We start from the raw sequence: 14291 nt of genomic DNA on the forward strand, positions 1-14291 counted from the left end.
GAAAACGTCTTATGGCCAATGACCTAAGCAGTGCAAATTAATGGCTATCAAAATTGGAAGCAGTACGTTATATATAATTCTGACATCCTTCAGAAACAAATTGGTTTTAGTTACACTTGCAAAGAAAAGATAGTTCTTACAGAAAGTTGTAAAAAATAAACTGTACCGAAAAAACACAGTGTATTGAAAGTGAATCGGTGCATGGTAGCATTTTAAATGTTTTTTATCAGAGTAGGCCAATATTGTTAAAGTCATGACACTTTACTGGAAGAGTCAATTAAAATGGAATAGCTGCTAAGGAAAGCATAGATAGACTGGAATTTAAATGACAAGGTTTACTCAGTTTGCCTTATTTGTCAACTGACATGTGTAGTTTCTGTTTTTATAACATGATTGTATGTGACATTTCAATTAATTTACAGACTTCCACACTGCTTTTTTAATTTTGAGAGTGTGGATAATAAGAGTTCAAAGGCTGCAACACAGACCCTGCAGACTGAATGGGGAAATTTTAGTATGACAACTTGTAAATGTAGGAACGTTCATGATTGTAAAATTTGTGTTGTGATGACACTGAGCACAGTTTTGTGGAGGGACTGTGACTGAGCACAGTACATTAGTGATAACTTATGATCATTAGATAACAGGTAACGACTATGAAAGGAGCATAAGCTGGTATCTCCCCCCCCCCCTGCCCCCAAAGAAAAGTTCATGAAAACAATCTAAATTTTTACATCATACTTGTAAAGTTTGTATGCTAACTGTTGTGTTTGACTTCAACTTCCTGTCAAGAAAGATTATATTGTGTATGCCCAGGTGAACGGTTTTATCATTTCAGAAGTTTTACTAACTTTTTATCATGAAACAAATATATCGTCAAACTGAGATAAAACTGTCTTTGAAATGACTCGTTGACACCAAGTCTATGGCCTAACAACGCATTACACTTATACCCCTATACAATAATGACATATGAAACATCTATCAAGGTTACTTTGACAGCTTTCTCACATTCATTCATATGTTAAGGTCCAATCTTATCATTTGGTGGAACTGTCCGGCGACAATTGATACCAAAGCATACATAATATCCCAGCATGCAAGACATTGCTCATGAATGTGTAGATCTCTGCTGAGATAAAAGGTCAAGAGGTCATTGAACTCTGACAAAGTGCTGAATCTTCAGTCATGTCAATAGCATGACAGTAATTCCCATCCATCAATCAGTGGAAGAAACTAACTACTTTCTGTAACAAAACAGTTCAATATGTGAATTTCACAACACAAAAGATATTTTAAGTTAATTTTGAATCTGTGCTTTTCTTCTTTTTAGAAGTTTCACAAGATTGAAAGTACATGATGGGACAGCAACAAGGTTACCCAACACTGGCCAATTACAACATGCCATTGAGGCCCAGCTTGTGTTCTTTCATTACTTGGACTGTGTACATCATGTCACCGTACAATTCCCACACTTCTCATTTTCTTTGTCTTTCGCACACAATGTGAAAACAATTACATGTAAATGACCAGTAGAATTCACCACTCTCTGATTGTCTGATCCTGGACATTGATGTCTTCCTGAAGAATGTTTGATTGCTTCCTTCAAGAAGTTTCAAGTAACTGTCTTATAAATATTTACACCTTGACACCATCAGTCCATTAAGGATGTAGTTAGGGACCACTTCACACTACCACAGTAATTGATAGTATCTTTACATCGTTCAACAGTTCAAAGCAGGTTTCTGTTTGTTTTGTGTAAATTTGTGGTTTTTAAAATAATCTTTTGACTGCTCCCACTCTGGTCAGCACTGATTTGTACCTGGCTTGATCGCAGTATATGAAATGAATGTTTTGCTGCGTTTACTGTATACAGGTACCTATTTCAGCGACACATGAATGCTGACTGCTTTGTTTGTTGTGTATACTTTGTGTGTGTCAACTAATTAAACTGGCACTGTGATACACAGAAGTGATACATTTTGAAAACTTTCTGCTAGTTCAGTGAGTGAAGGGTAGGCTGTGAGAGACTCAAGTCATAGCACTAGCTATTTCACTTTAGCCAGTGACTTGGGTTTGATGGGGAAATGTGCATGTATATAGTTATACTATTCAAATCTCTGCCTGCAATATGAGTGGTGGTGGTGGTTTGAGAGGAGGGGGTATTTCTTTTCATGATGTTGAAAGGAGTCTGGGTGGAACATGACACTATGAATCAACAGGTGCTCTACCCTTGTTATGTCAGTTTTCTCTTCAAAGAGAAACAGTGTCTCTTCACTAGGTGAATCAGAATATTTGAGAATGAAAGAGTTGAGTTTTGAAATTGAACTTTCAACTATGTAACTACCGGATGTAGACCAAGCTGTTATTTAGTGTAAAGATTTATCACCGACAGTATGAAAGTGGTTTAAAGTGCTTATGCAAAATCCAATTGTTTTAAACTTAATGAAAAGTGAAGGTGGGTTTTATGTGCATTCCTGTGAATTCCAGAGATATTTCTTGTACTAGACAATACCTCTTCAAGTTTTTTTATAGCCTTGTTCACGGTTACAGGTTTGTTACTAAATATAGCTGTACGCGCGCGACATCGGACACGCAGCTTGCAATGCGCACAAATTTTATCAATGTTGCATGCGTGGCTGTTTTTGCAGCTTTTACTCTGAGTCGTGAATATGTTTTTTAGTATTCACTGTTACACTAGCAGTCGCCCACTGAGATGTATTTTCGTCGTTCTTGCATGCGTAATTTTCAAAAGCGTAATCTAAAAATGCGGACAAATATTTATTTTTGCATATTAATGAGAGAACAGTGACGTAAACTGTGAACGGCCCTATTCTTTTAGTAAAGTGAGCTTTGCTATCTGACGACAAACTTCAGAGAGAATCTCATCATTCTGTGAGAGAAATAGCAAAGAGAAGGTCAGTGACCGTCTGTTTGATACTACAAAATACATAGAATGTCAGACTACTTAAGAATACACAGGTACAGCTCTGATTGAGAATGTCAACCCTTCGAATGCCAAAGTCATTTGATTGCCTTTACAAAATATAACCATACAATTTTTTCAGATCCAGACAATATTTTACCACACAAGTTTTTCCCAAAATTTTGATCAAAAACTGTTGCTAATAAAAATTTACATCCATTTGGTCCAAAATCATAGAAAGAATTACAGAAAAATCCATAAAAACTGATAAATTTTGCACTGAAACTTGGCGGGAAAAATTGAAGCCTTCAAAGGGTGAAAATCAGTGATTTTTACCTGCCATTGTCACAGGGTCACATTTCTGAAAGAAAGTAAACTATACGGAAATCTCAAATGTTTTGTACCAGCAAGAAAGATGGCACTGAATATTTGTCATTGAAGAAACAAAGAATGAAGTTCAAAAAATCTCTTGGGAGATTTGACAAGCTGTGGAATTCAGCTGACATTGAAAAGCTAAAGAGGTCAAAGAATGCAGGTTTTCATTGTTGCAGACAACAATGGCTTGGTTGAGTTTGACTTATTAGGTGCCTTTCAGCAGTTGTTGAAAAGTCCCAGCAAGGTTTAGGATAATGGATTGGGACAATTTCTTTTTTTTACGACACCCACATCTCTCCAGCACACACTTTCACCTCGCAGCTTCCAAATAATCTACCTGTGATATTCTGACAGTATTGAGTCAGAAATAGGTTTTTCTTGCCAAAAGAAATTGAGTGACAAATTATGGTGACACTGGTCTGTTCGCAATAATCTAAATTGCCGCAGAGTTTTTACAGTAGTCTAAATTCAAGTTAAATTGTGATGAACCACAAAATATTAAAACTAGCAATGTATATCTGTCCATCAAGATGCCTTTCTTGAATCAAATTACCTTTAAAATGCTGCAGTGGTGGAAAAACAGCTGTACATATGACTACATTTCACAAGAGGTGAAAAAATGTATTGTGAAAGAAAAGTAAAATTTAATAGCTTAGCACCAGCATATTGTAGCAATGTTTAGCAGCAGGCATTCACACACATGCATTATACACAAGTTCCAAAAAAACCTCTTATACATACTTCTATGATATTTCTGTAATCGTCTTATAAAGAATTTTGTAGGGTTTAAATGGCTGCTTGACATTTCCACTTCTGGTTCACAAAGCAGATTCAGGGTCTTTTAGAAAGTGCTGTTGAGACAGCTGTGCGTAAAGCCTCGCTCCTTTTGTCGTAAACAGCAAATCAGTCGTCACTTAGATCTCCTGTGAGGAGTAAAGTAAGATTATGGCGATAACGCTTCTGTGCAGTGGCCATTACGGTTGCCAGGCAACAAGCCGATGAATTGCATATTGCTTCTTTCAAAATCTGATGAATAGAGAGAGACCTAAGTGGGCCGAGAAGTGTCGCCATGGCGGCAAGTACATCAGAAATGTCAGTTTTGAAATGTTATCAAAGGCAAGTACAGCATCAATCAGATTATTGTACCAAGTTATTACTTGTGTCATTAATGAAAGAAATTCACGATTGGTTAAAGTTACATGTCAAAGTTCAGTGTTGATTTACACATTAGGTTGACCTATTCATGTCAATGTCATGTAATTATAGTCAATTAATTTTGTATGCTTCACAATTATGTCAATTAAGCAGTGCATTGCAACATGAAATACAGGCTACGTAGCAGTAACTCACTGATTATATGATGATCACATAGCTGTGGTGGGTTCGGCTGACGTTCTGGCAAAATTTCAATTTTATGCAAAGATAACTGTAGTTGAGGGCAGCAAAGTGCAGAATTAATTAACGTTCTTCAAGTCATTTCAGTTTGACAGAGCTTGCCAAGCTCTCAGGTTTATGACAGATAGCATTGGTATCTTATATGGAAAAAAAACTAAAATTATGAGCTACACCATCCCAAGGTCAGCATTATCATAATATTGGAATGACAATTATTCCGAAACTCAACGAACTCCAATTTAATTGTGCAGTTGAAAAGAATTTACATAGTCAGATAAGTTGTCATATCCTGTTTTGTGAAAAGATACTGCTATACAAAATGACCAGGTCATACGCTTAGCTATGCTACATATTCAGTTTATCTCAGCCACAGTGTGTGGGACATGGACTGTGATAAGATATTACGCATTACAGTGCCAATTGATGCTATCACACTGCTAGCGATGTTCTTCTAGAATGTGAATGCTGCATGAGAACATTAAGTTTCTGTTTAGAATGGAAATATCAATGCTGATAAAGAAGAAACATTAATTTGAGAATTCATTTCGCTCAGTATCATCGTAAAGCTGAATATAGTTGACAATAAAAAATTACTTCAAAAATATTTCCAAACTGTATATTTTAATAAGTTTAACAAATTAACAATTTTTCAGAGACAGATCCTGTCAAAATTTATGAACATAGGGTGATGAGTGTGTTCTATTGCCAGACTGACAGGTATCAAGATGAGACATCTTGAGAACATCAATTTATCAGTTGAAGAGTTGTGAGAAGTTTCTGACACAGACATCCTGTCAGCTGGATTCTTACAACTATCAGTCTCATATTCTGCATATCTCTCATAGTCTGTCTCCACAGAAGGGATCTCAAGGGCATTGAAGCACACCCATATCACAGACTCGGCTCCAGGCTATCTTTTGATGGGGATTTTTTTTGCTCAATTAGTTGCATTAAAATAGACTTTTTTGAAAACGTCTGACACGGAAAATGCACAACAGATTTAATGTTGAATTAGGTATATCTAAATGACAGATTTCGTTTATAAAGATCAGACTGCAAAAACAACTAAACATTGTAAATATTGTCTATATTAATTGGAAAATCTCAGATATAGTGTTTGTACAAGTGTACATCCATATTTGTGGTGGTTCTTTTGATCTTAATACTTTTTAATCACCACAATTCAACCATATTAGAGTCCTAGTTTGGTGCTAAATAAATTATCAAAAATTTTAAAATTTATTTTGAAGCTGTCAGAAACATGTGATTCAGAGTTTAAGTGGTAATCTATGTTTGACCACATTTTTCAAAAGTTTTAAAAAATGTAGTTTTATATGTACTGTAAAAAAACTTAAACTGCCAGAGATTTGCATTTAATGAAGGGGTAATTGAGTGTTCAGATACTTCCAAGATTAACCTGGCAATGTAGCCAGTGAAATCATGTTCCAGAAACATGAGTTGATCGTTATCATCATCAAAAATAACTAAAACTTCATAATCTTCTTTTTGCCTTCTTACCCAAATGGTGTCTTTTCCCTGATGTGGTCAGAGAAGTCAGACGGAGCATGGCAGATCTTATCAACCTTTGAAGCTTTCTGTAGCAAGAACATGAAATAGTGCTACCATTTGTTATTTTCTCCCGCAAAGTCCTCCATTTGTAGAATGCAAGCCTAAGGTTTCATCCATCATAATTTTTGTCAACCTCTTGAAAATTACTGTTAAGTTTACTGGTATTATACACTGCAGAGCATTCAATGATTGTAACAATTATCTTACGTAAGACTTGTCAGGTGACAGATGCATGTATGACGCAGACTTGTAAATAATCTTAACAAGGGTACCTGCAGATTTTCCTTAACTCTTATGAAAGATACATTTTCATTGTCATCGGCTGTCATTGTTTTCATTTCCTGGTTGACCCTTGACCTGTGGTTGACCCTTGAACTCTTTTTTTAAGTACAAGGTAAAATATGACCCACTCTTCCAAAAGTTTTGGGCTATTTATAATCTGAGTGAAAAATATGATGGTGAGGAAGCATAAATTGAAAGCATATACAATGCACTTAATAAAAACAAAAACATTTTATGACATAATTGATCAGGACCCATTGGACGCTTGCCAGAATGTGTCTCATGACTATACGCTCTTTACGTGTAGTTGCACAGGTTATCTGTTACATACCCAATTCCATACTTGCGCTATAATTTGGGGAAAAATTCTTGTGATATCACATGAAAACAGTCACAAGTCAGCCAATTTGACACCCCAGTCACCAATTTAAATATCGAAAAGGATGCATTCGGACTTTCAAAGGGACAAAGTTGGCCATTTTTCATGAATTTTGTTTGATACGAGATAGTTTTGTTTGACATGTTGAAATATACTGAATGAATGGGTGACCATGCATGTATTCGACCCCGGTTTTAGACACGATACATGAAACCATCGCGAAAATGAATTAATGGTCATGACCATTAATTCATTTTTGCGATGGTTTCATTTAATTTGTCTAAAACCGGGGTCGAATATATACATGGTCACCTATTCATTCAGTATCTTTCAACATGTCAAACAATATAAGTAGTATCTTGCATCAAACAAAGTTCATGAAAAATGGCTGACTTTGTCCCTTTAATGTTGCGCATCACCCTCCATTTTGCCTTGCGTCTAGCAATAATATGCTTTTCTGATGTCCTTGTGCATCCTTTTGTTTTTTTCATAATAATCTCACATTATCATGTAACACAACTCTGCTATAGTAAATTAGTCTATCAGCGAAATCTGCCCATCTCTTTATCTGATATCCCTTTCTTGTCTCGGTACATGCTTTAAACAGCAGGTCATGTCAGTCACTCAGTGCAAATATTAAATATCTGTTCTTGTCAATACATGCAATAATGATGTTGATATTTTGACAAGAGTAGGATTTATGAGTATTCAACACACTGTTTACACAGCCGATGATCTGTCAGGGTTTGGTTTCGGCGTCACTAGCGTAGGTTGTACACGAAGTGGGGAATCAAATGTCACATACCATACAAACTTTGATGTGGTGTCCATGGTTCATGAATGCTTTGTTTATTTTGTGGCATCTGGTCGTTTAAAACTTGCATCGAGTTTAGTTAAAAATTGCCAAAAATATTGGCTCTAGCTCCCCTTTGACTTTTCATCAAACCTTTGTGCTGTTCTTCTTTTCCTCTGTCCAAATTCCAGTGGTAAAACGTCTCAAAACAAATTTGGCACAAAAAAGTTACATGCTGCCATTTTCTTCTAATGTCAATATTTTGAATTTATATCAATAAAATGCTACTATACAATCAGTTGTTTCCCCACAAGTTTTTGCTGCGTATTTGAGAATCCAGTGACAACTGAATGTCTTTGAACCTCTCCATAGTTTTGGTCTGGTACATGTACCCCCTTAAAAACTTGCTTCTGGTGTTGTTCTCAGTTTTGTCTTCATTTTATTAAAAGTTTTCCTGATATTCCTAAGGATATACAGTCTGTAAGATTCATTTCACATGCTAATCCAAAAGATGAAATAGGATTTACACACATTTTAACATATGTTGATCAGTTGTGTTTACAAGCATCATACCTATGTAGCACTAATGTACCAAGGTAAGATAAAAGTCCTTTCAGAAAGTATTATGCTATGATTTCACAGCAGCTTAACTTTTATGATTTTTTGTGTTTTATTGGAGATTATAAAAATTAACCACAGATGTAGATATTTGAACCTTGTTCATATCTCAGTTCTGTTTTCAGAATCTGAGTATTTATGCTCTTTGTACTGTGGAACGACGATGTGAAACAACTGTGTGTTGTGCGTGATTATCACACCCTTAATGACATCCTATTGACCTTTGACTGCTGGGTCACAAGGTCAAGATGCCTTGATCTCTTATCACAGAAGCACAGAGCAGTAGCGCAATGATCACTGATACATGAAATGAGACACTGGCATCCAATCACTTTGTAATTTGATGGAAAGAATTTTGGTTTTTCAAATGGTGGATTATATTCACTGAGTGTGCTGCAGAGTATAGTTTGCTGTGGCTCTCTCTCTCTCCAGACTTCCAGTCAAACGTTGTTTTTCTTTATCACAGCAAGAAAAAAAATGGTCATGTAAATATATAAATGTAGGTACACTGGGAAATGGCTGGTTTAAACATTCACAAGACCCATAGACATGCAGGAGACCTGTAGGGCAACCAGTGCATGGAAAAATTCAACCAAAGCTATGAACAGTGAAGTGTTGATGTTGGATTCAGTTCAACAAATCACTGTGTGATGAGTAGCAACTTGCTGTCTGCCACCATGGGACAGGGTCCCTCTCAGGGGAACTAGTTATAGCTAGCCAATGATCAGTAACATCTTATTTTTAAGTGTGGTTTTTTCAGCTTTTGTTAATCTTTTACTGATATTTGACAGGCAGTTGTGAATTGTCCATTATTTATGTCTGTATCGTATTTCTAATGACTCAGAGTGAACTGACACCCTGAACTGTAAAGCCTAAACTCACATTGCGTTGCCAGGCTTCTGGGTGCTTTTTTGGAGTATTTTAGTTTTGCCTATGAGGGCGCTATACATGTACGTCACTCTTTGCACCAAGGAATTACTTGATACTCAAACCTTTTGACAGTGAGATGCAAATGGTTTAATCAAGTCCTCTTTTGCTTATGGGAGAGCCAAATAAAAATATCCTTGTAGATGTTCTAACACTTTAACATTTTCTGGATGTCAATCAAGGAAATAACAAACACTCATGATGTTGAAAGCTGGAATTCCTGTCATTTCTTCTATTGCTGTCATATCAGCCCCATGACTCCATAGCTTTGTGTCGAGTTCCAGCAATCCCATCAAAAACATAGAGGTTAGACCAAAGTTTGTTGATGAGAGGGTCTAAAATGTACAAATTGTATATTTGTGGCCTCTGTTCATTTGAAATCTTGCCATATTTGATATTGAATTACTCTGAGATAATATTTGTGAATTTCATTGTTACTACTGTATATGTTCAGTTGAAAAGTAGTTTCTTTTTGGTAATGCTGTGTTAAGAAATTACCAAGTTGAATGCAATCACCAAGTTGTTAAGTCCTAGGATATACATAGAAAGAGTCCAATATGCGTAAGTTAGAAGCAAACTTTAAACTACAAAAACTCTGGTCTCTATAGTCCTGAACCCCCCTCTCATCTCCATATTATGGTACTGCCTCATTGTTTTCTGTGACCATATTTGGACACTTTCACCACAATGGTTTAGCCCAGACCCATTGGTATCAATGGTGATTGTGGACCTGTTTACATGCCAATAGGGGTGAACAGCTACCGGGGAAAGGAGGAATGAAAGGGGTTAAAAAACAAGAGCTCTCAAACTAATGTTATCATGCTACACACCCATGGCTTTTATATGAGCTAATTCTTATAACTCGTTATAGATGATCAGAAAACCCTCAAATTATAGGCAGCAACATACATGTACCTAAAACATTTCTGTTATGTTGAAATACTCGACATTAAGTTGTGAAGATGAAATTACATATCAATGATTCCTCCTGTCTTTCAGATCTGTGCGTCACATTTACCACATCCATCACAAGCAGCAAGTCACTACCAAGCCGTGGTCAGAGCACTGGTTGCCGAGGTCCAGGAACTCACAACATTTTTAGAAAAAATTACAAGTGGCAGTAAGGTAATAAATTGTCAGTACCGGTGTAACTGACTCAAGTTTTACTCCAGCCTGGCTTTACAATTTGCAAAGTAATATTTGTTTTATCAGATACTGAGGACTGACTGCTCTCTGAAGGGACATAAATCTTCCAATAAAAGTAATCTTACCATAGTTATGCAATTATAAAGTGAACATAAATTCTCTCAAACACTCTGCCAGGGTTCAGTCTGACTGTGGTGAGACAATATAGTTCAAACTTCTTCTGACAGAATCTGATGATGTAAAATCAATTTCTTTCCGAAAGCAGAACAGGTATGATACTTCACAACAAAAAAAGGCTCAGAAAATGCCATTATTTTATTGACATATTTATCCAAAAAACAATACTTTGTGAATTTTATATTTTTCTTTCATTTGTAACAAATCATGAATCAAGAAAAGATTCCTAGTTACACTTGATAGTATCGACATCAAATAGTCACCAGTGGATTAATGATTTTCTCACTGACTAGTTTTACTTCTATTCCTGTCTGACTTTAAATTCACAATTTTTCACTTTTCTCTTTTTTAATCAGAATTTACAGAGGCTAGCGACAGACAAGCTTGAAGAGGATGAACGAGATGGTGGAGAAACTGAAGTTGATCTCCGTGAACTGGGAATACAAGAATGGGTGTGTTACCTTCCTGGCCTTCTTCTCACCAAGCTGTCAATTTAGTTACAGAAACAGGTTGCGTACTGATGAGACTGAAAAAGACGATAATGTCAGTTCTGATCTGGTAGAGCCGCCCGTCAGCCTGTCTTTAAGGATTATAAAAATCCAACTGGAGACGATCATAATCATCATTTATATAGAAAGAGCATTGAAGCATATATTTTGCACATCTGAAAAGTCATTACTTCTGAACTTTTGCCACATGTCTAGACCCTGACATGAATCTTTCATTTTGCTGGCATGAGTACTGCCAATGCCGTAATGAACCATAGAAATCACTCAATGAGACCATTTCTTTCACATAGGCTCGGTTATGGATGCAAGTTATCAAAGATCTGCGCAAGGAGGTTCAACTGAAAAAGATTGAAGAGACCAGGAGAGCACCCATCGAGTTTGAACTCACTCCATATGAGATGTTGCTAGATGACATCCGATCCAAACGATACGCTCTCAAACAAGTTATGGTATGATGTAATTCTAACTCCCAAGCTGCTAGCTGAGTTGTTTGCGACAGGATTTGGTTTTAAGAAGTTTCCCATTGCCTCGGTGATATACATTACTCAAAGGACCAATACATTGATAATTTGTTTGGCAGGCTTGTCACATCCAGCATGTGTTGAGTGTTTTTCAATATTGACTTTTCTCTTGAAATGAGGAGAGTATTTGGCTTAATTATACCTACTGGATCTTATGTACTCTCATCAATGATAAACTTTGCATGTTTCTGCTGTATTTTATAAAAGCAGATATTGATATATTTAGACTGTGTGATCAAATAATATTTGTCAAAGATAATAAACAACCGTCAATAAAATTGTTCTCTTCATTCGATGCATTATAATAATGGATAAGGGTGTATAACAATATCTTAAGGTATCACGTGCCGAGAAAATGAAAGATGTAAACTTTTGCTCAAACTTTCTGTGGGAAACTTTAATGTATCCCCTTTCGAAATAAGAAAAAAAATCATGGATGGCTGTTCAAAATTCTGTACTAGAGCAGAAATTACCTAATATATACCAATACTTAAAATTCAAAATGGCTGTCATCTGTGTGTCAACTCAAGGTGGAAAAATATAATTTTTCAATTTTCACCAAAATGAGCCAGTGAAAACCGTACTTAAATAACTTAAAATGAGCCCCAACAATTGGTAGACCAAAAAGGTATTGTAAAAGTGCTAGTCCAAATATCAGCCCCAGAGGCATATTCATGCCTTACATTCATATCCAGGAGGAAGTTTTTCACATGACTCAGCAATATTTTGTGATTTATTGCACAACAGGTGAATGGAGACATACCTCCAAGGGTGAAAAAGGAGGCTCATGATGTTATCCTGGAATTCATCCGATCAAGGCCACCACTAAAACCTGTAAGTAATTTGATGAGGTTCAGTGTTGCTTTCTGAACAGGTACAACCAAATCTTGCCAAGAGTGAACAGCATAAGAAAGATATATGTTGGATTTGTATGACAGGGATTTTCAAAATGATGTAGAACATGCCTTCATGTTGACAAATATTAACATATTAGCAAATAGCTGTTTTGTGTTCCCCTGCCCTTTGACATAATATCTGGTGTTTTAAGCATGAATAGAATAAGTAAATTCTATGATAAAATCAGCAGGCACTGTTGAAGATGCCCTACTTTTGCCACGCTGTATTAAATTCCAGTTGATTAGCCCATACCTCGATCAAACTGATGTACTCAACAACTATATGAGCAGACATGAAGCCATGCAGTTGTCCGGGCAGTGAGCAGTGCCTCTGTGTCAAAAACGCTCACATCCACAACATCTACTCCTTGTATTGTAATTTTGTTTCTGGAGGTGTGTTTTACTACACATGCTATTATGTCAATCTTTCATAGTTGATAAACAAAACAGGATAGGTAGGTTAATAGCATTTATGTGATAAAAATGGAAACAAATGAGAAAGCTAACTCCAGGCTGTAAGTTTCCATAGTTTAAGAGTTTACAGTCATGTCATATTTCACTAATACTGCCGTAGGTTGGTGAGAGAAAGATGGCACCAGTGTCTCAGCCAAAGAAGACACAACGTGAGATGATGCTGGCAGAAATCAAATCAGAACCCAGACTGAAACCTGCACCAAGACTTCAAGGTGAGACGTCTGACCATCTCCTTGATTTCTCCAACAAGTTATTTAATTGATTCCATCTCTCTTATGATTTGTGCATTTGTGTTGGTATAGCTGTATGAGCCTATCTGCTCTCAGAAAGCTTGTCTGTGATTGGTCCGCCCCTTCTATTTCTGTACAAAGCCAGTCTGTGAATCTGTACAAGTTCAGAAATAATGAAATTATATCTCACAATTCTTTGGAGGTGAAATTAGGCTTTAAAAATCACTTACCTGATAGACAAATATGTATGTTAAGGACCAGTGGCTGTGTACTTTTGATGATATTTTTCACAGTTTTTGGTTTAATGTCAACCACATTTTCTTGTTCTTTTCCCAAAGCAGGCTGAAACGCCTACTAATTGAAAATGCATTGTTATGGTTTACGTTTGTGTTCTAGCCAATCCAGACTGAAATTCATTCGTCAATAATAACAATGTAGTCTACTCCTGTACAGCTTAGTTGACAAGCTGAATACTGAGTATCTCAATATGCTTTTTGGAGCAGTACAAGAAACTGCAGTTGACATTAAAAACAAAAATATATCAATGCCTATAGTTCGACGTGTTTGATCTCATTCCCATAGTACTTGTAAAATCAATTTTTTTCCAAATAACTGAGGTTGGATTTCAGACATTTTCATCAAGTTGATATGACCAGGCTTTTGCCCATATACATTAACAGCTGATTCAGGAAAAATTTTAAATGTTTCACAAAACATTTTTCTTTTCCTCAGAGAAATCAAAATTTTGCACCAATACAACGGATTCTGCAGACTATCCTTCAAACCCACCAGTTGTCAAAAAGAAAATCACCATAGCAGATTTAAATATCTTGGATTGGGATGAACTGGTAGGTATACACAGCATTCAGTCTTCTCCTGTATTGTATCTTTGCAGTCTTGTTTCATTTAATAGCTGTAACGTATCCCTTAGGATTATGAATGCCAACAGAACAATACTGAGTACCAAGTACGGAGAACTTAATAGAACAGCGCCCTCAACGTTCAAATCGAAAAGTAAATTGGTATCTGTTCAATATAAAGGTGTGTGTTCTGCCGCCCATCTGAGCCAAACTA

The 14291-nt window shown here is 36.3% G+C and overlaps 1 protein-coding gene across 2 annotated transcripts in view; it reads left to right on the plus strand.

Moving 5' to 3' along the window:
- The window catches only part of LOC139147723 (protein spire homolog 1-like), a 49013-nt gene that overhangs the window by 25225 nt on the left and 9497 nt on the right, over positions 1-14291 (plus strand). For both annotated transcript variants that reach the window (XM_070718890.1, XM_070718891.1), the window contains exons 4-9: positions 10264-10389; positions 10944-11039; positions 11387-11545; positions 12365-12451; positions 13088-13199; positions 13950-14065. In XM_070718890.1, coding sequence (XP_070574991.1) covers positions 10264-10389; positions 10944-11039; positions 11387-11545; positions 12365-12451; positions 13088-13199; positions 13950-14065 — 696 coding nt within the window. The remainder of the gene's footprint in view (positions 1-10263; positions 10390-10943; positions 11040-11386; positions 11546-12364; positions 12452-13087; positions 13200-13949; positions 14066-14291) is intronic.

Source organism: Ptychodera flava, chromosome 13 (assembly GCF_041260155.1).
Source record: "Ptychodera flava strain L36383 chromosome 13, AS_Pfla_20210202, whole genome shotgun sequence".
NCBI lineage: Eukaryota > Metazoa > Hemichordata > Enteropneusta > Ptychoderidae > Ptychodera > Ptychodera flava.